The sequence below is a fragment of the Mustela putorius genome, unplaced genomic scaffold (assembly GCF_011764305.1).
Source record: "Mustela putorius furo isolate JIRA1106 unplaced genomic scaffold, ASM1176430v1.1 tig00000743_pilon_pilon_pilon, whole genome shotgun sequence".
NCBI lineage: Eukaryota > Metazoa > Chordata > Mammalia > Carnivora > Mustelidae > Mustela > Mustela putorius.
Genome location: NW_025421464.1, coordinates 1953595 through 1977122, shown reverse-complemented (window position 1 = coordinate 1977122; position 23528 = coordinate 1953595). Strand labels below are relative to the sequence as shown.

At 48.4% G+C, this 23528-nt stretch overlaps 1 protein-coding gene across 7 annotated transcripts in view; it reads right to left on the bottom strand.

The window, feature by feature from the left end:
- Positions 1-23322, bottom strand: part of HCK (HCK proto-oncogene, Src family tyrosine kinase) — a 39895-nt gene extending 16573 nt beyond the window's left edge. For 2 of the 7 annotated variants that reach the window (XM_004746661.3, XM_045084049.1), the window contains exons 1-6: positions 23032-23162; positions 8620-8679; positions 7452-7569; positions 4399-4441; positions 3936-4038; positions 3027-3125 (exon numbers count right to left, since the gene is read on the bottom strand). In XM_004746661.3, coding sequence (XP_004746718.1) covers positions 3027-3125; positions 3936-4038; positions 4399-4441; positions 7452-7568 — 362 coding nt within the window. In that variant the 5' untranslated portion in view covers position 7569; positions 8620-8679; positions 23032-23162. Of the gene's footprint in view, positions 1-3026; positions 3126-3935; positions 4039-4398; positions 4442-7017; positions 7354-7451; positions 7570-8619; positions 8680-23031 lie in introns of those variants that run through there. The other 5 variants (XM_045084046.1, XM_004746663.3, XM_004746664.3 and 2 more) reach the window with 5 other exon arrangements.
- Positions 23323-23528: the final 206 nt, after the last annotated feature.

Below are 23528 nucleotides of genomic sequence, written 5' to 3'. Positions count from 1 at the left end.
GGGAAAAATATCCATTCTTTTGATATAAAAACAGACATTTTACCAGGAGTGAATCCAGTTTGCTGAGATGGAAACTTACACAGTTTGGAGGCTTTTGTTAAGAAAAATAATACCAAAAGAAAGATTTCTCCCAAAAAATGGAAAAAGAAAACATCCAACCTTTTTTAAAGATAAAGAATACAGCATTATTAATACAAAATGCCCATGGGTCATTCCAATGCCACCCATGGTGAGGGATATGGTGAGGGATAGAAAAACTGACTGGTAAGATACAGCAGTCTTAACCAACTGTGGTCAAAATCTTGCTTTTGCCAATTTCACAGGCACACATGAGCATCCTCCCAGGGTCTCAGAGGGTTCATATGAGTGGGGGCCTGAGCTTTGTAAACTTTACAATGTATCCTCTTCTGTGTGTGCAAAGTTGAATATAAAGTCAACATGAATTTTCAAGCTAAAATGTGAGATTACAATCATTTTATACTTGGATCTTTTCATTTTTCTCCCTGGCTGTTTGGGATATTGAGTAGAAAAGCCCAAGACACAGCAGCAGCCAAATCCATTCCTACCCTCAGCAGGGTGAGGAGTGGTTCGTGTGCTGTAATGGAAAATGTCCAAGACCCAAGATCAGCTGGCCTTGCACCTGCCACAAATCTGCTGTGTGACTTTGAGCAAGTCACTCCCCCCCTCTGGGCCTCTGTTTCCTCTGTATCAACTGGGGGAGAAAAGACAGCTAACATTCATCAAGTTCTTGTTAGCCACCCAACAATTATATGGAATCATGGCTCGTATTATCCCCATTTTATAGAAGAGAAAACTGAGGAATGGAGAGAGCAAGTTCCTTGACTGGTGTCATACAGCGAGGAAGTGGTAGAGGCAGGATTCAAGCCCAGACCATCTAACTCTGGAGCCCATGCTCTTTGTCACCATAGGACGCCGCCCACCTGCCTTTTCTGCTTTCATTTGTGAACTGATCCGTGCCATGGTGAACTAGTCAAGCAGTGGAGCAGGGTACTCAATGAGAGCCGTCTCCCTGGCAATCCCACTCCTGGGAAGTTATCCCAGGGATCTTGCACAAGGAAGAAATGACAGATACACAAGGAGACTCACTATAGCCCAGGACTGGAAACGATTTCACGGACCACGAAGAGGGCATGGTAGCATGTCTACATGATGGACACTGCACCTGTACAAGGAAGGTGCAGGATGGCGTGGGTAGTATCTGCCACTGGTGTAAAATAAAGGGAGATATCTGTATTTTCATATACAAGTATTAAGCATTTGGGAAGACTCATATGAAACTGGCTTCTAGAGAGGGGAAAGTGGTTGGTTGGCAGACTTTTCACTCTTTATTCTATGTCCTTCCCCACCATTTGCATTTTGAAGCATTCAAAGCATTGTCTCTTTCCAGGAGGGGGAAGAAGTAAGATTCTGTCCCCCCCCACCATACTTCCCAGTACCCTGACCCCAAAGGCACCCTCCACTGGTAGTTTCTTAATACAGATGCAAGAAAGTGTGAGTGCGCTCGGCAAGCCCAGTGTGTCTGTTTCAGTCAGTGGTTCTCAAGGTGAGTCCTGGGACCAGCAGCATCAGCCTCACCAGAAAACTTGTTAGAAATGCAAATTCTGAATCTGACAGTTGAGGAGCAGGGCCCAGAGACCAGCATTTCAACCAGCCTTCCAGGCGAGGCTGATGCACTGAAGACTGAGATCCACCAATGAGGTCATCCCTTTTGTTCCCAAATGATAACCCGTCATACGTGTTTTCTGCATCCTGTCTTTTCCACGTAGCAATTGTGTTGCCCTTGAGGATTCCCACCAGCCCATGCCTCCTCTAAGGCTGCTGGGGGAGGTGGGGTGCAGGCAATCTGTGAGTGTTCAGATCCTGGAGTCTGGGAACAGAGCCCTGGATGCCCCAAGAGAAAGCCTAGAAGGATTAAGAAGGAACCAAGCCCTGCCTGCAGCATGTAAGGGGTGTGCTGGGGGTGGGTTGGGGGGTGGTCCAGGACAGTAGGCTCCGTGGTAGGAGAGGGGCGACTTCACACAGTTTCATGTGCACCAAGAAAGGCATGACTGAAGATGGGGAAAGCCCAAACGTGTGAATTTCTAATAGGTCAGCATTTCAAACCCTCAATACCATCAAGCCAGGGGGAGGAGGCAGAAAAGAGAAAAACCACAGTGACTTTTAACTTCTTGAATGGCTGGTTGTGAATGGGATCCGTCATTGCCACGTGGCATGGCCATCGTTTCACTCACCCATCTCTCTCACCATCTGGGAACATCACCAGGGAGGAGCCCTGAGTCACCTAGTGTCCCTGAAACAGTGCTACTGGGTGTTCCGCAAATGTCTGTTGGATGTTGGGGAGGCTGCGTGAATGCTGTTTAGCTGTTTATGTTTTCAGGGTCAAGCTAGATACAGAGAAGGACCTGCAGCCTAACCCTCTGGGCTATAGGGAGATCTCTGAGGGCAGGGGTGTGCCTTACTGGTTCTTAAAGTCCCTGGTCTGGCACAGGGCTTGGTGATGTGCAGGCACACACCTACTGAATGAACCAAATGAGGGATATCTGGCCAGGTGTGGGCTGGCTCACCTCCCAGAAGACCCTCTTTGGCATGACCACATACTTCAGTCAACAAATATGCATTGACTGCCTTCTGCATGCCCGCCTGTGCTGAAGGTGCCCTGGCAGACAGACAAGGTCCCTGTCCTCAAATGGTCCTATCTGGGGGTGGGGTAGGGTGGGGAGGCAGGCAGGGAAGGTGTGAGCAACCACAGAAACAAGATTGTTCTTGCTAGCGAGAAATGTTCAGGTCTCCATGAGTGACACAGTCCCAGAGGAGACCCGCCTTAGACAGGGTGGCGGAGAAAGGCCTCTTTGAGACCTGAAGGGTGAGAAGGAGACGGGCAAGGGCAGACCCCTAGGAGAACTGGGTCATGCGGGGGGCCACAGTGAGTGCACAAGGCCTGAGGCAAGAACAAACCGATTTTGCTCATACTTCCTTCTGCAGGGCAGGAAAAATGGAATACTTACTCCTCTGTCTCCAGAGAGTTAATGCGGGCAACATAGTTGCTTGGGATGTAGCCTTCCTTCCGGGTCACCAGGGATCGAGCCTTCCACCACTCCCCAGACCTGAGGACAGGAGGGAGCAAAGGAGTCAGGGAGCAGAGGGAATCCCCCGGTCTTGGGCTCCCCAGCCTTGGCGGAGAATAGCCCCACCCCAGGAAGCAGACAGGGTAAGGGGCAGGGTCACCATGGTCCCAGCCCCCAGCATGCACCCCATCACCAGGGTTGGGAGCTTTGCAACAGTCCCCACTGTGCATGCAAGGGTCTAGAATCAAGCCCAGTCCTTGCATTCACAGCCCGCAGCCCTAGGTCTCTGGCCCCACTCTTCCCCTGGACTTGGAGTGGTCCATACTTAGCGTATGGGGCCCTGTGCCCATGGCAGACTCATTGTATGCCAAGAGCCACAGGGAGTGGTCTGACCAAGCAAAACCATTCCCATTCTTGAGCCCTAGCACACAGGGACTCACTGACAGTGAAGACTCTAGGGGAATGGAAGTAGCAAACTCAAGAGACCAGAGATTTCTTTCTTTCTTTTTTTTTTTTTTTGAGACCAGAGATTTCTGAATGCAAAGGCACCTCAGCAGGGTCTGGTCTATAGACAAACCTATAGCTTAATTATAGGAACCTGAGGAAGGCAGCCCTGAGAAAGCACTTTCACCTGTTTTTGCCTGGATGTGGACTGCTAGCAAGTACACAAGCTCCTTTGTTGTGGCTCTCACCCAGGTTCACAGCAAACCCTCCCTCCTCTATTAGGATACTTATCAGCCATTTACCCCCTAGTATAAGATAGTCTATAGGGTCCTTTATTGAAACACAAAAGAGAGCATGATTGAGTATTGAAGGTAGCTGTGTCTTAGGAGTGGGACAGAGACTCACTCTTCCAGTACCACCATCTGATCTCCCTTCTGGAAACTGAGGTCTTCATGGTGAATGGCCTCGTAATCATATAGCGCGATCACAATGATGTCATCGGGACCTACTGGGAGAGAGACACACAGGATGGTAAAGCTTTATCTGAGCACCACCACAGCCCTGGGTGTTTCCCATCCCCACAACTGGCACCCAGCCCTGGACCCAGTGACATGTCTGTCTCTGGTATAAATAAGGATCGTGCCACGTGGGGTGCGGTTCTAGAGTTTAAAGCTAAAGGTGTTTTGTTTGCATTCGTATACAGGGTAATAGAACAAAACAGACTATACAAAGTACTTTGGGAGCAATTTAAAGGATTTGCAAGGGTGGTTGTGACTGTGTGGGATTTTCGCCTTAAGCTCTGACTGAGCACCTAACCTAACCCGCTACGTGAACAAGACGCCACCTCATACATTTGCCAAATACTTACCATCCGCAGACCCTGGTGGGATGTTATTGCTGTTGTCAGGACGCTGCGAGGAGGAAACAGGAGAAGGGGATGAATCTGATAGCGTGTGGGGAGCCACAGAAGGTCTGTGTCAAAAAGGATACCCGAGAGTATCTCATCCCAGCCCTGTGTGTCATGGGAGGAGGACCTGAGAGGGCTGGGGACATCGGTGAGGTCACACAGCCCATAAGGGGCACCACAAAGATCCAAGTCTCTTGGGTTGTGGCCATGGCCTTGGCCTTGGGCCTACTGGGGGACACTGGCTTGTTCCCTCCCTTGACATACGGTGAGGGGTTGGTCCAGATCGATGTTTTCTGAGATATGTTTGAAGAAGTTGTAGGTCTCCCAAGATGTCCCAGCATAAAGGCTCCATTCTGTATATGAAGGACCCTAAGTGTTCACCCAGAGGTCTACACCTTGGATGCCATCTACACCCTGGCACCCTACACGGTCCTCAGGGAGATGGACTTTTATTCCCGGCACAACTAGGCCTTAAAGATACACTGGTGAGTGAACAAAGCTAGTTCTTCGGAAGGAGAACCATGATTTGTGTCTAGAGAACACATACACATACGTCCTCAATACATTCTGTGGACACAAACTGTATGTGTGTGGGTGTAAATTCTTGGAGAAAGGTTTGCAAGGGTTCACACCAAACTGACAACAGTTGATGCCTCTGAAGAGGAGTGGGATATCTCTGGGGAGGGAAACATTGGTCAGGGCAACTGTAGCTTTCACAGTAATCTGTGACTTTTCTTTATAAGGGGAATGTGTTTTTATGTCACACACTTAAGTAAACTTGGAGAAACAAGTGTGGGGAACAATGAGAAGTATATTTTTGGGGGGAGATCCACAAAGCCCATCAAGATCCATAAAGCTTGAGGACTCCAACAGAGAAGGAGTCTGTTTTGGTCAGTGTTTTGTAAACTGGTTTGGCCTGGGAACCCTTTCTCTGAGGAACACTTACTAACTCATCACTGAATTAATGCCCTGCAGGAGAAGGACAAATGGCTGATAATAACATCCCTTAAATCTGATGCTCAGGATACAACCAAAAATCAGTGGGAGAAGACTCTTTGCTTCCCATTGGTGCCAAGCCAGAGGGCCTCAGAGAACCTGGAGCCCTAGCCACAGAAAGGGCCCAGGTCCACGCAGGTTAGGAGAGAGAACAGATGTATGAGTGACTTCGGGTTTAAGATGTCAGTTCAGGACATCACTGGTGTGAAAAGCTCATATAATCTCAGGATCAGGATGTATTAATAGAGGTTAAGTGCAGAGGGAGGGAGATGACTATTCCACTAACACCCCCCACCCCGCCCCTTTCCCCAAATTAGCCCTGTTTGAGACATCATGCCTGGAAAAGGGCAAGCAGAATGAAGAGATGCCAGGAACCCATGTTGTGTGAAAGATGATTCGGAAGAAATGGGTGGGTTGGGATAATATGTTTGCTTTATTCTCTACTGGTTGTCATGGGGCAAAGGGAGAGGATGTATTTGGTGTGGGGCTGATGGGCAGGTTTGGGAACGAGGAGTCAGAGTATGAGACAACAGGCTTCCCTTCAATATGAGGCAGAACTTTCTAAGGGCCTGCTCCAGGAAGGAGAGTGCACCCCTGTCTCTGGAGGCAGCAAGCAGAGACCGTGCTTCTGTAGATGACCTCAGATAACAGCACAGAGTCCAGGACTCCAGAGTAGAGAGCACCCCAGCCTCGGGGTTAAAAAGACCTGGCTCTGCTATCCCCAGCTGTGTGGCCCCTGGGAGACATTTCACCTCTTTGAGTCTTTGTCACAGTGGCTTTAAAGTGGCACAACTCCTGCCTCACCACTTTTGGTGGGGACTAATATTGTAGAAGCCCCTCACCCCAGAGCCTAGAACACAGCAGGTGTTCCAAGAATGGGAAGATTATTACAGCTGTTCCTGTACCATCACCACCGCTCCCGGTTCTGATACTGTTACGGTTAACAGCACAGTTACTGCTATAGCCACTCTTCAATCACTCCAACCCCCCCCCATTTTTTTTTTTTTTTTTATTATGTTATGTTAGTCACCATACGGTACATCATTAGTTTTTGGTGTAGTGTTCCACGATTTATTGTTTGCATCTAACACCCAGTGCTCCATGCAATCTGTGCCCTCCTTAATAGCCATCACTGGGCTCGCCCATCCCCCAACCCCCCCTCCCTTCTATAACCCTCTGTTTGTTTCCCCGAGTCTTCTACCCCTCTCATGACTATAGGACTAGGGGCCCTACTGCCAGGGCACCTACGGCTCCCGTTCTCACCACTAGTATTGCCCTGACTATAGTTCCTCATGAGCACTTGGCTTCCACCTCTGTTTCTCCTGCTTCAAACACTGGCACTTGGCAGACAGCCCAGGTTTGAATCCTGCCTCTACCCCTTGCTACCTGTACAGCCTTCAGCACATCATTAAGCTCTGGTGTCTCATCCGTGTAACAAAAATGGAGACCTAGGATTACTGTGAGGCTTTAAGGTGCTGATAACTGTACAGCACTTAGGACAGTGCATGGTTGGTCGTGGGCTCTGTATAAGCAGAGGAGAAGTAAGCGAATACCTCTACTACTATGACCACTTTGCTTACTTACTGCGTTGTCTGTGCTTGCCATCATACTCCTGCTGCTCTTGCTGCTATAATTGCTATTACGGTTGTCGCTACAGCACTAATACGGTCATTACTGTCACCACTTCAACTGCTGTTGTTACTCATCAGGTCACTGACTACTCTCAGCGCTGCTCGTGCTACTGCCCGGGCTTGGGGCCTCTGCCATGCCCACCGGAACCTGGTCCCTGGAGGCCGGGTGGAGGGGCCAAGGTGTGGGCAGCTGGATAAGGAGGAGTGACGTCACTGCCCCAGGTCCTTGGTGCAGAAGTATTCCAGAGAGTCAAGGGACTGCTGGTGATGGGTCAGCTCCATGTCACCCCTGCTGACCGTTGGGAATACAGGAGGCTGTTAGGGCAATTTGGGACAGCATGGGGCAGTCCCTCGGGCTGCTGAACCCCCCTTTCTTCCCCCACTCACCCGCTTGCTTGTAGACGTGGGATCCGGCACATACACAGGGCTGTGTGGGTTGGTGCTGGGCTCGGTTTTTGAGACCTTGCCTCTGTCCTGGAGGAATTTGGACTTCATGCACCCCATCCTGCATCAGAGAGAAGGGAAGTGAGCCTGGCTTGCCCCCAGCCCTACACAGGAGAGTCTTAGATGCTGGGTTCCAGGTCCCCTGCCCTCAGGCTCGCTCCCTCTCCCCTACCCTGTCCCCGCACTCCTGCCAAGCCCACTCACTCCACCCTTGTCACCTCTGGGCTTCTCCACGTCCGTGTCTACCACATACCCACACAGAATTGACAAGTTGTCATAGCCATGCTACCAAGAACCCTTGCAATGGGAAGTTTATTCAGAGAAATAAATCATGAGGATCATCAAAATTCAACAGGCAGAGCCTTGAAGCAGAGTGGGTGGTAGGCACCACGGGTTCTGGGATCAGAAAACCTTGAGATCAGAAAACCTGGGCTCAGAAAGCCTTGAGCTGGGGCGCCTGGGTGGCTCAGTGGGTTAAGCCGCTGCCTTCGGCTCAGGTCATGATCTCAGGGTCCTGGGATCGAGTCCCACATCGGGCTCTCTGCTCAGCAGGGAGCCTGCTTCCTCCTCTCTCTCTGCCTGCCTCTCTGCCTACTTGTGATCTCTGTCTGTCAAATAAATAAATAAAATCTTTAAAAAAAAAAAAAAAAAAAAAAAAAAAAAAAAGAAAGCCTTGAGCTGATGCTTGGCCCCTCCACCCCACCAACACCTCACTCATCACTCGCCCTGCTCCCCAGTCTCAGTTCCTCATCAGCAAAATGGGGATAATAATAATGCAACATACTTGCAGGGTGCTGGAAGGATGAGAAAACATGTAGGCGGGGAAATACTTAGCACAGCGTGGGACTCAGAGCAAACAGTAAAGTGAAACTATACTATTACGATCTAATAAATTATCATTTTATATTAAACGACCAAGATGAGGTCGCATAATATGGCTCAAACAGTCTAGCTAAATGGTAGCCAAGGCATCATCTACCTTGTATCATTTTATAACTGCCTTATAATAGTTTCCTCCCACACCCCCACACCCCCCCCCTTTCCTTTTTCCTTCTTTCTCTCATGAGTTTATTTGGTCATTCATTCCTTTGTTTACTCAGCAAACACTTACTGAGCACTCTTCTACACCATGAATAAGATAAGCGAGTTCGTGCCCGTTATGGAGCTCACCCTGGAGATGAATGGGAGACACAGACAATAAACAGGTAAACAAATATATAACGCGATAAATTTAGTGAAAAGTGTTGAAGAGAACCATAAAGGATGTGACAGGAAACAATGGTGCAGGGCTTTTTTTTTTTTAGACAGGGTGATTGGGAAAGGCTTCTCTGAGGAGATGACGTCAGACCTGGGACCCAAATGGCACAAAGGAGCCAGTCATGAAACACAGTGAGGAACAGTGTTCCAGGCAGAGGGAACAGCAAGTGCAAAGGCCCTGAGGCTGGAATGTGCTCGGAGAGAATGTGGTACTGAAAGGAGGCTAGTGTGGCCGGAGGTCCCAGGCAGGCAAGAGGGGTGTGGTCTGGGACAAGGCTGCCACATCTTTTATAGCCAAGGGAGAATCTGGCTTTGATTCTTAAAGATGATGAGAAACCACGGAAAGTTTTAAGCAGGAGAATGATGGGATTCATTTGCATTTCAAATAATGGCTGCTGAGTGGAGTAGGGACTCTAGGAGGCAAGGCAGGGAACCCTGTCCACAGCAGAAGTTCAAGCATGAGGTGATGGTGGCCTGGCCCAGGGGTGGTAAACAATGGACTTGAGGATTTGAGGGGATATTTTGGAGGTAAAGCTGATAGACATTGCCAATGGATTTGTGAAATTTTAAGATATAAAAAAAAACGTGTTTTTCAGATCAGAGTCAAAACTTAATTGCAAAATGGCAGAAATGTTTTATTTCTTCTCTCAAAATGCTCACGTGTATTTGCTGAGACGAGCCCTAAGCAGCCACATGAGAGAGTAATTGTTTTTCTCAGCTCTGCATAACTGTAATTCTCCTCTAAAGCATTTAGAACTCAGTTATACTTATCTTGTTAAAATAAACACATGTTTGTGGTCTAAGAAAAAAAAAATCCATATTCCTAAGCTTAGGGGAGTTACTTTTTTAAAAAAGATTCTTTTTATTCACAAGGATGTTTTTGTCTGTCCTTGTGGGAATTGGTAACAATTTACCACTTGAAGACTTAAGCGGTTTCTGCTTCATTTGCCTGTTGTGAATAAAATAAGGAACTTCTTCAGGCTCCCAGGGTGCTGGATCATTAATTTGAAAAATTATCACAATTAATCACTGCTTTATAATGTACTTAGATGCATTTAAATCATCTCTCTTTGACTTGTGATTAATGGGTATTATGGTTCTGGAAATAAGAGACCATATTGTATGGTTCTGTATGGCATACAATCATATCACATTTCATATTTTTTTTGATTATGTTAGAGTGTTCTGGGAAGAACACTGCTGTGTGATACAGGGCAGCTCCTTCTGCTTCTCTGAGCCCCTACAGAGTATCATTTATCCCAGCAATTTATATTCAAGATGGCCACAAGATCCTAAGCAACGGGACTCTGCAATCTTCGTGTTGATGCATGAGTCAAGGCCACATCTGAGAAAGGATGGTGGAGTTCTAACCCCCAGGGTGGTGGTGAGCATGGAATGAGTTGATAAATGTCAAGGTTCCTAGCACACAGCAAACATTACAAAAATGTTAACCGTAACTAATTCTGTTTACTAGCAAACATGGACCTGCCCTGGAGGATAAAGCAAATGCAGATTGCCATTCCTCTGACCCACGAGCTTAGAGATACAGCAATAGCAAAATATTTTTATTTTATTTTATTTATTTTAAGTAGGGCTGGAGCTCACTGCAGGGCTTGAACTCCCAACCCTGAGAGTAAAACTTGAGCTGAGATCAAGAGTCAGATGTTTAACTGACTGAGCCATCCAGGTGCCCCAAGAAATTGAATTTTGAAAATAGGGAGTTCCCATTAGTTCAACTTTTGCCCAGTAAAATATAACGTTTAAAAAGTTAAATACTGGGGACGCCTGGGTGGCTCAGTTGGTTAAGCAGCTGCCTTCGGCTCAGGCCATGATCCCAGCATCCTGGGATCCAGTCCCGCGTCGGACTCCTTGCTCAGCAGGGAGCCTGCTTCTCCCTCTGCCTCTGCCTGCCTGTCTGCCCGTGCTCACGCTCTCTGACAAATAAATAAATAAAATCTTAAAAAAAAAAAAAAGTTAAATACTGGCAGGGGTCAAATTTGTATGAAATGTGACTATCCCCCTAAACCAGGAGAACTATCCCACTGCTTGACGTGACGTGACCTCAGACATGCTCATTTTTGTGACCACCAGACCCAGAAATGTAATGGGAGCCATGCATATAATTTAAAAATTCCAACAGCCATATTTTTCCAGGTTAAAGGAAATAAGGGAATTAATTTAAAGATACATTTATCTTCCCTAACGTGTCAAAAATTATTAACATATGATCGATATAAAAACTATCAATGAGGGGTGCCCAGCTGGCTCAGTCAGTAGAGTGTGCAACTCTTGATCTTAGGGTCATGAGTTTAAGTCCCACATTAGGCCGAGAGCCTACTTAAAAATAAAAATTAAATAAATAAATACATAACAATTTTTTTTAAGTTAAAAAATTATCAATGAGATACTTTATTTTTTTAAAGATTTTATTTATTTATTTGACACAGAGAGAGAACGAGAACAAATAGGCAGAGAAGCAGGCAGAGAAAGAGGGGAAGCAGGCTCCCTGTGGAGCAGAGAGCCTGATTCGGGGCTCGATCCCAGAACTCTGAGATCATGATCTGAGCCGAAGGCAGAGGCTTAACCCACGGAGCCACCCAGGCACCCCTCAATGAAATACTTTATACTTGTGTTTCATACACTAAGTTTTTCAATCCCAGCATGTATGTTACAAACATAACACATCTCCATTGGGACTTGCCAACTTGCCATGTTTCAGGTGCCCAAGAGCGACCTGTCAGAGCAGACACAGAACATGTCTATCATTAAGATTACAGTAGAGGCTGGTCCTGCTCATGTCTGTGTCCCTCAGTGCTTGGCTTAGCGGCTCCCTCGCACATAGGAGCATAAATCACAATTAGTGAATAAATGCATGCCCAGGGCCTGTAATCAGTCCAAAGTGAAAGCATCAGTACATGCTTCCTGCTCCAGCGACTGAGCTGAAACAGAAAGACTGAACGTACAGAATTATGTTCCAAAGCCAGATACTAAGAAGCTGTTACACATTGGCAAAGACAGTCAAAGCCACACAAAGATCAGCAAGATACTTCTTGAGTTAAAACAAAACAACAAAAAAAGCAAACTTCAAAAGATATATAATATCAAGCCATTTTTGTAAAACGAATACATCTGGGTTCTGCCACTAACATGTATATTAATATGTTCATAGAGGAAGAAAACTGTTGACAATACTCGAGCAGCGGCATAACAAGTTGGGTTTTGAAGAATGGGGAGGATTTCAATCAAGATTTGGGCAAAGTCAAGAATGTTCCAAAGGGGTGCCTGGGTGGCTCAGTCGGTTAAGCATGCGACTCTTGGTCACGATCTCAGGGTTGTGACATCAAGCGCTGCATCTGGGTCACGCTCAGCAAGGACTCTGCTTAAGATTCTTTCCCCTTCCCTTTCCCTCCCTCTCTGCTCCTTCTCCACGCCCCCCAATAAATAAATAAATAAATCGGGGGGAGAGGGGACCCAAAACAACAAGAATGTTCCAAAGAAGCACTAACTTCCACAAAGAATTTGAGGGAGTTTATAATATTAGACCATATCCAGAGGGCTCCAAGACTCAAAAAGAGTTATGCTACCCCATCGAGAAAGGAAAGAGTATTGAACCAGAAGCCTAGGGTCCCGCCACTACTACCTACTAGGTTTATCTCTGGGCTTCTTACTGGCCAAGATAGAAATGGGAATTTGTACATTGTCACGCCAAAATTCCAGGAAGCACAGCAATTTGTCGACAGAAACAAGTATTTTGTGAACACTAAATTCCAACAAGAGTTTACTACGGGGCTCCTCATGTAAAGGTTACTGAAGATCACAAAGGATGGTTTCTCCAGCTGTGACGAAGGCAGTTGAGTCTGCAATTTGTTGACAAGTATGTTCCCAAATAAATGGTGCTGCTGTTTGGGTGGGTTTTGGGGGTCATGGGATGGATGGGGGCGAGGAGAGGATGAGCGAAGAGTGACATGGCCTAAGCCCTCTCTGCAGGATGGGACCACAGAGGCTCTGTGATACAGTGGCTTGAAGTGAGCTTAGAAATGTAACAGAGCGCCTGGCTACTGTGTGTGACAGTGTGAGGCCTAGCGGCAGCATCACACAGAAACAGTTAGAAATTCAGAGTCAGTGCACCTGGGTGGCTCAGTCGGTTAAGTGTCTGCCTTCGCTCAGATCATAACCTTAGGATCCTGAGATGGAGCTCCACATCGGGGCTCTCCCTCTGCCCCTCCCCTCCTTATGTGTACCCCTGCTCCCTCTAAGAAATGCAGAATCACAGCTTGCCCACAATCAGAATGTGCATTTCACTGAGGCCCAGATGATTTGTGTGATCATTCTGGTAGCAAAGCAGTGAACACTTTTTGCTCTTGCTTCCTTGGCATCCGTTCCTCTTCTGATAACAGCACCTAGATTTTCCTGGAGAAACCAGGAAACCCCTCCCTTGTCTTCAGGGATTGACAACTTGATACAGATCTGGCCAGTCAGAGAATTCCACGTTCCCCCTCACTACCAAGAGTGGTTGATTCAGTTATAGGTATGTATGTGATCCTAACTGAGGTAATCAGAATTGGCCTTGGGATTTTGCTGGGAAAATTAGGAAAGCGGCACTCTGTTTCTATAGGGATTGCTGATGTAGGGGTAGGTGTAGGGGACTGGAGCTCTTGGGAGTCATTCTGACATCATGAAGGGAGGGACTGTCTTAGTGTGAAGTCATCAGAGGCCAGCAGAGATGAGCGACGGAGACAGAGTGATTCCTGCAGACATGTATGAACATCTGGATCCAGCAATGCCTGAAACCTGCCAACCTCAGGATTTTTCCAGTTCATGAGCAGATAAGTTCTCAAATTTGTCTGAAACCATTTGAATCGGATTTTTACTGCTCGTATCCAAATAGTCCTTACTGCTCTGTGCATCTCCCTGGGTTACAATCTGGACTGAAGGAACCAGAGTCTCTGGGGATGAGGACCTGGAATCTGCATTTCTCACAATTCTTCAGGAGCTTCTTATACACAGTAAATGTGAGACCCACCAATGTAGTGGAGTGAGGGCTGAACTTGGGGTCAGAAGACGTGGGTTTGGATCCCAGTTCTGCCACTGACTGGCTACGTGACCTTCGGCAGGTCAATTCCCCTGAGCTGCTTTCTCTGCCCTATAAAGTAGGAGGCCCTTGCTTCTCAGGCTCAGCCTGAAGTCCTGGGTGACAGGGATGTGAAAAGCTTTTTGAAACCTCTGAACACATGATTCTTGTCTAATGTGACTCAAAACCAGGCTCTGAGAGCAGAAGTTGCTTGCCTGGTCCCAGACTAGCTTAGAAGTGCTGACCCCTGGCTTCCTCAGGTCATTATGAAGCTCCTGGAAACTGAAACTCACCCCTTCCCCCCTCAGCTTCTGCAGGCCTGACACGGAAGGGAAATGAAAAAGGTCAGTTTACTTGCCCTGGGTGTTCCCACGGTCACCATGCAGGCTGGGGAGCCTCAGGGACTCCTGCATGCTGGGAGTGAAACCCAAGGGGGAGAGGCCAGGGCACTTCCTGGGCATCCTGTGGACTATGCAGGAGAGATGGTTTTTAAGGAGATTTTAGGCTCAAGCAGAGGCCTGTGGGGGCTGAGGCCGAGGAGCCCTGGATTCTGGTTTCACCTCTGCCACAAGCTCACTATGTGAGCTCAGACAATTCCCAACCACTCTCTGGGCCTCCATTTCTCCAAACACGAAGCGAGATATTGGATGATCGTTCTTTCCTGCATAGTCTCTGCTCACCTTTCTTCTGAGAACAGCTTCCCAATCTTCCTTTGGGAACCACCTCTCCCTCACCCTCATTTCATGGATTGGGGTAGAGCTGACTTCAACCTCTGTAGGGGTGTGTGTGTGTGTGTGTGTGTGTGTGTGTCAGGGGTGTCTGTGATCAAGTCTGGCCAAGCAGAGTTGCAGTAACAGAAGCAGAGGCGGACATATGACTCCATCCTGGGCACTGAGAGTCATCCATTGGCCTGTGGCTGGAAAAGAGTTGTAAACAGCCAAGAAGGGGAGAAACGCAGATTCCTAAGCCCTTGAATGCAGCCCTTCCTGAAGCATGTGTTCATGGACTTCTCAATAATCTCTCTCTCCTGCCTGGGCCAGTTTGAGCTGGACTTCTGCCTCCTCTTAAACTTCAAAGAGTGCTGCCTAGGGCAGAGGAAATTATTATTATTATTTTTTAAAATATTTCATTTATTTATTTGACAGAAAGCGAGAGATCACAAGGAGGCAGAGAGGCAGGCAGAGAAAGAAGGGGAAGCAGGCTCCCCGCCGAACAGAGAGCCAGATGCGGGGCTTGATCCCAGGACCTTGAGATCATGACCTGAGTTGAAGGCAGAGGCTTAACCCACAGAGCCACACAGGTGCCCCGGGCAGGGGAAATTCTTACCAGGGATGCAATTCATACTTAAGTGTAAATGACTTATAGCAAAGATTTTATAGATAATATGTTCTGATGGATGAGACGAGGGTACTGATCCATTAGAATAGGTAAGGATGTATGGAATATGGACCCCAAGAAGGTGATGGCACTGAAGCCATGCCTAGAAAGTGCCTGGTATGTATTAGGCCCTGCATATACGTTTGTGGACTAAATATATTGTGTTCAACCCTCTACAGTCCTGACCATACTTGGCTGAAGTCAGCAGGACAAGAGTTAAGAGCCCATTTACAGACAGGGAAATGGAAATCCACAGTAGAGAGGTTCCCCGGGTGGTCCGTGGCAAGTAGAATGAAAACCCAGCTCTCTTGCCACTCATCCTCTGCTGGGGGTCAGCCCCAGAGGCTGCAGTGGGGAACTGCAGGATGAGGATGAGGAAGTCAAATAGGAAGTTCAGGAAGGCAGTCCTTGAGGGGCCCAGGGCTCAAGACTGTCCAACTAGAGGAACTTGCCCTTATCAGTTCAGCTCAGCCATGGAGCTGAACCGGCTACCATGGAGGTGGAGAAAAAGACTTCCCCCATCAGGGACAATTTCCAGAAGAGTTTCCAGGGATGCAGGGCCCTAGAGATCCCCCCACTTCTGGTTCCCTTACTGTTTTCTCAATGAACCACCTAAACCCCCAAGTGACTGTTATCCATAACAGACATTTGGGGCTCACCCCTGACACCTCATCTCTCTTTTCCTGGCCCTCAGCTTCTGATCAAAGAGCTCAAAACTTGGACTTTGCAGACAGGAAGCTGTTGGAGAGACCTTCGTTCTGCTGCTGGAGTGGCAACCCCATTGAGCGTTGTGTCCTGGTTTACACAATAGCTAGTGACAGAGCCACATGCTGAAGAGGAACTGAAGGCCTCTGGTCATTCGCCTGACTCGGCCAGAGGGCTGGCTCTGACATGTGTGTGTGTCACCTACTTGTTCTAAACATGCGGGAAATTCCTAGCCTGTTCATTGTTACCTCCAGGTCACCTGTTCAAGTCCAGAATTCAAGGGGGCCATTGGGAACCTCCTTAGAATAACTTTATCTCTAAGGTAGGCAGGGGGCAGGCAAGTTTGGAAACTACAGGATGAGATTGATGTCACATGGAGCTTGGTTTGAATTCCCATTCTGCCTCTTACAGACCAGCAAGCCTTTTAAAATATAAATCAGATCATGTGCCTCCTCTGCTCAACAACTCCTGGGGCTCCCATGTCACTTGAAATAAAAGCCCAAGTCCCCTTCTGTGGCTGACAAGGCTCCATGATCTGGGTTTCCCCCAACCCTGCAGTCCTGTCATCCTTCCTGATGTTTTCTTTTCCAGTCACACAAGCCTCTTGCTATTCCTCAATTCCCCAACCATGCTTCCACCTCAGGGCCATCACATAGTACCTTCTGGAATGTTCTTCACTTGAAAAGCCTCTTTCACATCACCCAAGTCTCTTTGCAGATCTCACTTGCTCTGAGAGGTCTTCTCTCATCACCCTGGTTAAGAGTAGGAACACCTACCCCCCAATTTCCATCACTTTCTAGCCCTTCCCCGCTGTATCCTTCATGGCTTTACCCAGCAGTTGGTGTGGCGGCCATGAAGATGGGCCTCACAGATCTCTGACTGCAGACAGTGGAACTGACCAATGGCTCCAGCTGCTGTCCACCATCACTATAGCCATGGGCTGTTTCCAGCCAGTGAAGGAGTATGGCAGGGATGCTGAGGCAGGCCATGCCAAGGGGACCTCTGACAGGAGGCTTTGGCTAAGGGCTCCCCAACAGCCTTGCCAAGCTTTCCTTGGAACTACACTGGAGTCTAAGGTATTTCCACCTCTTCTTTCCTTCTTCTTTGCTGCCCTCCGTCTCACCTTCCCTTTCTTCTTCATTTGGAATCCAACATACATTGCCATCCGCTCACTCACCTAGCCTCTCCTACTTGCTCCACACGCATTCCCGCTAATACATTTCTTCCATATTTAATCTCTCTGAGATGACAGTCTGCTTCTCAAAGGACCTGGACTAACACACTAATGCATGACCTAGGGTTCTGTTTATCATCTGTCATCCTTGGAATGTAAGACACATGATTGTTTTATGCACTGCTGTACCTCAGTGTGTAAAACGAGGAGCCAGTAGGTGCTCAATAAATTCTTGAATAATTGAAAGAAGTCTCCTTCAACTTCCTGGGTGCCCTGGTTTTCCGTGTGTCTAAACTGAAAAGGGGTATCCGTGCTGGCTTATCTGGCCAGGGGTATCTGCTTGGAGAGGAACAAAACCTCTCCTCGACTGGAACTATGTGGAGGTTTCCCCCCTTCAGACAGGACACAGGGGACAGTTTGCCCCCAGGGGGCCAACTTTTAACTCTCATTTCCCATCATGCTCCAAGGTCAGCTACCCCCAAATCTGTCCCCCACAAATAGAAACCTCGAAGCCACAACAACGCACGCGCTGACCCTTTCACAGCTGCTTCTTTATAGCTGACAGAGTCTCAGTTTCTTTTCTGTTTTGGAGGGTATGTATTTTGCTTTTAAAATGACCTTTCATCACCTGGTTAAACAGTACATCGTCCTTATTAAAAAGGAAAACCTTACCGATAAATCTAAGGTGCCTTTGGCTTACTCCCTGGACAGGCTCTCCCCAGCCACCCCTTGCCCCTAGGTCTGCGCCTGCGTTGACGCACAGACGTGCGGACGGACAGACGCACGGGGATCTGGCGGTGCGCCACCACTCCCCCACCTTGCCCTTCACCGTTTCAGAGCAATCCTGCTATCAGCACCTGTATTTCTTCGCCTGAGAGAGTTCTCTGTGGCCATTGGCACCTGCTCTGCCCATGAGCTTGGCAAGAAAAATACCATCCCCCAAGAGCAGCCTTCAACCAGTGAGACAGGAGCAGGCGGGTGAATAAATACCTTAGGTCCCTCACCTGCCATGCATGCTCACTGGCTCCCGCGGCTCCCAGCCGAAGTGAGCTCCCGGTGCGCCCCCCCCCCGCAGCAGGCAGTGACTGCCTGCTCTTTTGGCTCACGTCCCGCCTCCAGGAGTTTCTGAAATCCCCTCCCAAGGAGACCAGATAGTAAATGCGCACGGCACATTTTCTAGGGTCTGCTTCTAAGGAAACTCAAGTTAAGACAGATAACTACAGAAAATATCGAGCTTTAAATTCGTTTGTTTGTTTGGTATATTGACATCAAAAGACTTGTAGTGAGTTGGGAGGTAGTATTCTTATTCTCATTTTTCAGACGAGGAGACTTCTGAGACTCAGAGTGAGGAGTTTTGCAGAATGCAGCACAGCTTCTATGAAGCAACATGGGCACTCAGACTCAGGTATCCTGTGCTCTAACTACGGTTGTTTCTCTGACAGAGACAAGGAGAGGTTTCCTATTTGCTGGGCTGCACCTCAGTTTCCGAAGCCAAGAGATTTTAGGGTGGTGGTGAGAGCTTGGGTGGGTGTCTTAGGGCAGGATCAAGAATGCAGGCCATGGTGCAGTGCCATCAGGAGGGCGTGGCATGTGTGGCCACAGGTATCGGAAAAGAACAAGGGTGCGTTTTACAGTCGAGCAAGGGTTTCTTCTACATCATTACCCAGGCCCCTGGAAGTACACTAAAACTCCCAGCCCTGCAGTGGAGGAAACTGGAGAAACCACTGTGGGGGCTAAGAGAGCTTGTACAGCTAACATGCTGTGTGACTTCGGGAAAGCTACTTACCCTCTCTGGACCTGCATTCCTTTTCTATAAAAGGGGAGGCCTTGTTGTGATTGGGGGGTAGGACTTAAGAACTTGGATGGCTGTAGGGGCCCACAGGGACACCCACATGAGGAAAGAGATCCAAGAAAGGGACCGACAGCTCAGGGGTAGTCCACAGGGCAGCCCTGCCCAGTTTCACCTGCCATGAGTGAATAGCAGAGGGGTGCGGGAGGTGGAGTCTCTGGTCCCACCACTGCCAACTTCGCTAGTTTCTCAAAAGACAGAAATCCAAATTTGTGTGAGTCCTCTTGATGTTAAAACTTGGCAGCTAATTGAAAAGAATCACTGTGTGGGGCCAATAAAATACATCTACGTGCTGAAATGTCTCAGGCAGAGGAGGAGAAAGGCTGTTCAACATGCCAGCATTCAGGGTTTCTGAGGCCTCACTCTGTGCCAGGCGCCTACTATGTGCCAGTGAGACAGTGGTTTAGGAGACCGGCCCATTTTGCCTTTACTTTCCAGGAAGAGTTTAAAGGGCAAGGCCTCGCTGGTCCCTTGAATGCAGTTTTCTCCTCACTCTCAGGGGTCAGGGCCCCCAGCGAACAGCCCGATTTGGGTGAGATTAAGATCCATGCTTCTCACAGCCACTAGGATGGCTATAATAATAGTAATTTTTTTAAAAAGGAAAACAGCCAGTGTTGGCAAGGAGGTGGAGAAATTGGAAGCCTTCTACATGGGTGATGGGAATGTAAAATGGTACAAAACAATCTGGCAATTCCTCAAAAAGTTAAACATGGAATTACCATATGACTCAGCGATTCCACTCCTAGGTATAAACCCAGGAAATTGAAAACAGGTGCTCAAACAAATCCCTGTAGGCGCGTGTTCACAGTGGCACTATTCACAACAGTCAGAAGGTGGAAACAACCCAGATTTCCATCTGCAGATGAATGCATAGCAAATTGTGGTATATACACACAATGAAATATTATTCAGCCATAAAAAGAACCGAAATACCGAGACATGCTACAACTTGTGTGAACCTTGCAAATATTATCTTATGCGGAAGAAGTCAGAATAAATTAATCCAAAGATACAAAAGCAGTCTGGGGGTTGCCGAGAGCTGTGGGGAGGGAGGAATGGAAGGGACTGTTTTAATGGGTTCACTGTTTCCTTTTGGGGAGATGAAAATATTTGGGGACCATATAGAAGTGGTGGGTGCACAAATGCCACAAAATTGTTGGTTTTAAAATGGTTAAGTTTATAATGCTATGTGAATTTTGACTCAAAAGAATTTACATGTTGCAAACTACATGGAAGTGCTTTCCTAGGATGGTTAAACAAATTATAGTGCATCCAAGCAGTGGAATAATATGTGGCCATTAAAAAATCCGAGGGGGCTGCTTGGGTGGCTCAGTCAGTTAAACGTCTGCCTTTGGCTGGGGTCATGATCCTAGGATCCTGGGATCCAGCCCCACCCCACATCTGGCTCCCTGCTCAGTAGGGAGCCTGCTTGTCCTTCTCCCCCTCTGCGCTTGCTTGCTCTCTTTCTCAAATAAATAAATCTTTAAAAAATAAAAATAAAATAAAAAATAAAAAATTAAAGGATATTTTGGGGCACCTGGCTGGCTCATTTGGAGGGGCATGCCGCTTTTGATCTTGGGGTCATGAGTTCAAACTCCATATTGGGTGCAAAGATTATTTAAATAAACAAATAAACTTAAAAAATAAAATGACAATTTTTAAAAATCCTAGGATATTTTAATGACATGGGTAAATGTTTGCAATGTAGTGCTAAGCAAAGAAGTAGGATGAAAATTGTATACCCAGCAGTTTATTGATTGTTAAATTAAAAGTGCACAAAAAAGAAGACTACACGAAAATAAAATATTTGTAATCCAAAAAACTTTTTTTTTTCCCCAAGGAGTCATGCTTCCATTGTTTGTGCTTCTACCAAGTGTCACGCAGTTGAAGATCTTTGCTCTCCTGCAGTGGAGAACTAGAGACTGGGGACAGTGACCCTGGGAGTTCAGCCGACCCAGACATTCTGTCCTCTCTGACCAAGATTCCCTGGGCGATCTTTCCAGGCCTCAGTCCTCCTCCCACACAAGAAGAGAGGGCCACAGATGCCCCCTCTGGAGACCCATCCAGCTTCTTAGGGTTTTCCCAAGAAACACCTGCACCCTCCCACCCCCACCAAGGTAATACATCCAGGATCATCCCAGCAGAATCTGTTGTAGTAAACACACTTGTAGTTCCACACCCGAATGTCCAGCAACAGGGGATGAGAAGTAAGATAGGATGGTCACCTGCTGGGACACTCCACTGAGAAGGAATGAACTATGTATGCCTCTGTGTCTCATCCTGGCTAGACCCTGACAACTTAATGATAAGGCAAGGAAAAGAAAAATGATATTGCAGAAGAATCTCACAGCTGGATAGCATTTTTGGAGATCTTTAAAACACAGAAAAACAATATATATTATTTATGCATCCATATCTATGGAATAAATTCTTAAAGGCACAGACTGGAAAGGACCCTATTTCATGACAATGGTTGCCTTTGGGAAGGGAGAAAAACAGGACTGAGAGAGACAAGGTGGAGAGGCTTCAATTTTATCTGTCACTTTTAATAAATTTATTTAAAAAAAAAAAAAGAAGTGGGCGCCTGGGTGGCTCAGTGGGTTAAATCCTCTGCCTTCGGCTCAGGTCATGATCCCAGGGTCCTGAGATGGAGCCTCATGTCAGGCTCTCTGCTCAGTGGGGAGACTGCTTCCTCCTCTTTCTCTGCCTGCCTCTCTGCCTACTTGTGATCTCTCTCTGTCAAGTAAATAAATAAAATCTTAAAAAAAAAAATAAGAAGCAAACAACAAAATGCCGACATTTAATTCTGGGTGATGGGTTCCTGGGATCTTTAGTATATTATCCCTTCCACTTTTCTTTACTTTTATACCCCCTCCCCCAGCCAAAAAAGAAGGAGGAGGAGGAAATGGAGAAGAAGGAGGAGGAGGAGGAGAAAAGGGTGGCGAAGAGAAAGGAACCAATATCTATTGAAGCCTTTCTCTGTGCTGGCCAAAGGCTACAGCAATGGTTCTCAAAGCATGGGACCTGGACCAACAGCGACAGCATCACCTGGGAATGTAAATTCTCAGTCCTGGGCTGCACCTATTGGATCAGAAACTCTGGGGTCAGGGCCCAGAAATCTGTGTTTTAACAAGCCTTCCAGGTGATTCTGGTATCCTGGAGAAGCACTGGGCTGGACCCTAATAGCTATGACAATAGTTCACATGTATTAAACATGTATACCTGTCACATCCCGCTACACGAGCTTTCCATTAATAACAATTTAACCTTCCAAACGGCCCTGTGAGGGCGTCGTTATTATTCCTACCCCGTCCTGCAGGTGTAATGGAGGCACAAGAAGGCCAAATCCCTTGCTCAAGGTCAACCGACGGGTTGCTTCCAGAATCCCCCCTTTCCCTTGCATGACCCCCAGAGACTCTAGCTCACTGTCGCCTTGGAGAAGGAATAATAGCCCGTCCAACAGAGGAGGAAACTGGAATTTGGAGAGAGAGAGCGCGACTTGGCCCAAGGTCTGACGAAGTGGAAAGTGACGGGGCAGACACTGTGGTACCGGAGGTTTTGAGGTTTGACCCAGACCTGCTGGGGATCAGCGCCCAGCGCGGGAGGAGGAGGGAGCGCAGCGAGCCGGCCCAGCTGCAGCCCTGCCCGGGTGTGGTTCTCACGTCACGCCTACGGCCAGCTGTCCCCTTCCCCACGACCGCTTCCAACCCGCTGCCAAACCGCCGTGACCCACCCCCACCAGGAACCGTAAGGGCCTTCCCCTCCGGGTCTCCGTGAAGCCCCATCCCTTCCTTCTCGTTTTTTTTTTTTTTTTTTTCTACTTCTGCAGAAAGGGAACCTGGACGGCTCGGAGAAGGGGAGGCTGGATGGAAGTCACTCGGTGGCCGGAGCTCCCCTCCCTAGAGCTTTCCCGGGTTCGCGCCAGGGCCATCTCCTCCCCCGGCCGCTCATCCCATGGCCCCTCCGCAGCTCCCGGCAACCCCGACGGCCCCTTCGCGCCGCGCCCCAGCCGGCCCTGCCCACCACCCCGTGTTCCCCCTGCAGCGAAGACCCTCGGGCGGCGCTCGGCGGCTGCGGCCGCCCCACTCACCTGGGCGCCCGCTCCTCGTCCGGCGGGCAGCCCGGATCCTCGCAACTCGAGCGCCCCCCCAGCTCAGCAGCCCCCGGAGTCCCGGGGCGCCCGTGCCCGAAGGGGGACGGGCTGACTTTCCAGAAAAGGCAAGGGACGTGCTCTGAGGGGCTTGAGAGCCGCGCGGCTTTTCTGGCTGCCCTGGCGTGGATCCGCCCGCGTCCCCACCCGCGGGCGTCTAGGCCTCTGTGGTGCGCCCCGGCTAGGACCAGGGACGCGGTGGCACCCACAGGCCATCTGGGTTCCTTAGCCGCGCCCTGAGCGATGCTAACCCCACCCCCATGTATCCTAACCCCGCCCCTGAAGACTCTACTGCTGGGACTCCAATCCCACACCCCATCTCACAGCACCCTAATCCCACCGCCGACGGGAGAGCGAGAGAGAACAAGAGCAGGAGCAGAGGCAGAGGGAGAGGGAGAGGCAGACTCCCTGTTGAGCAGGGATCCCCTTGGGGCCTA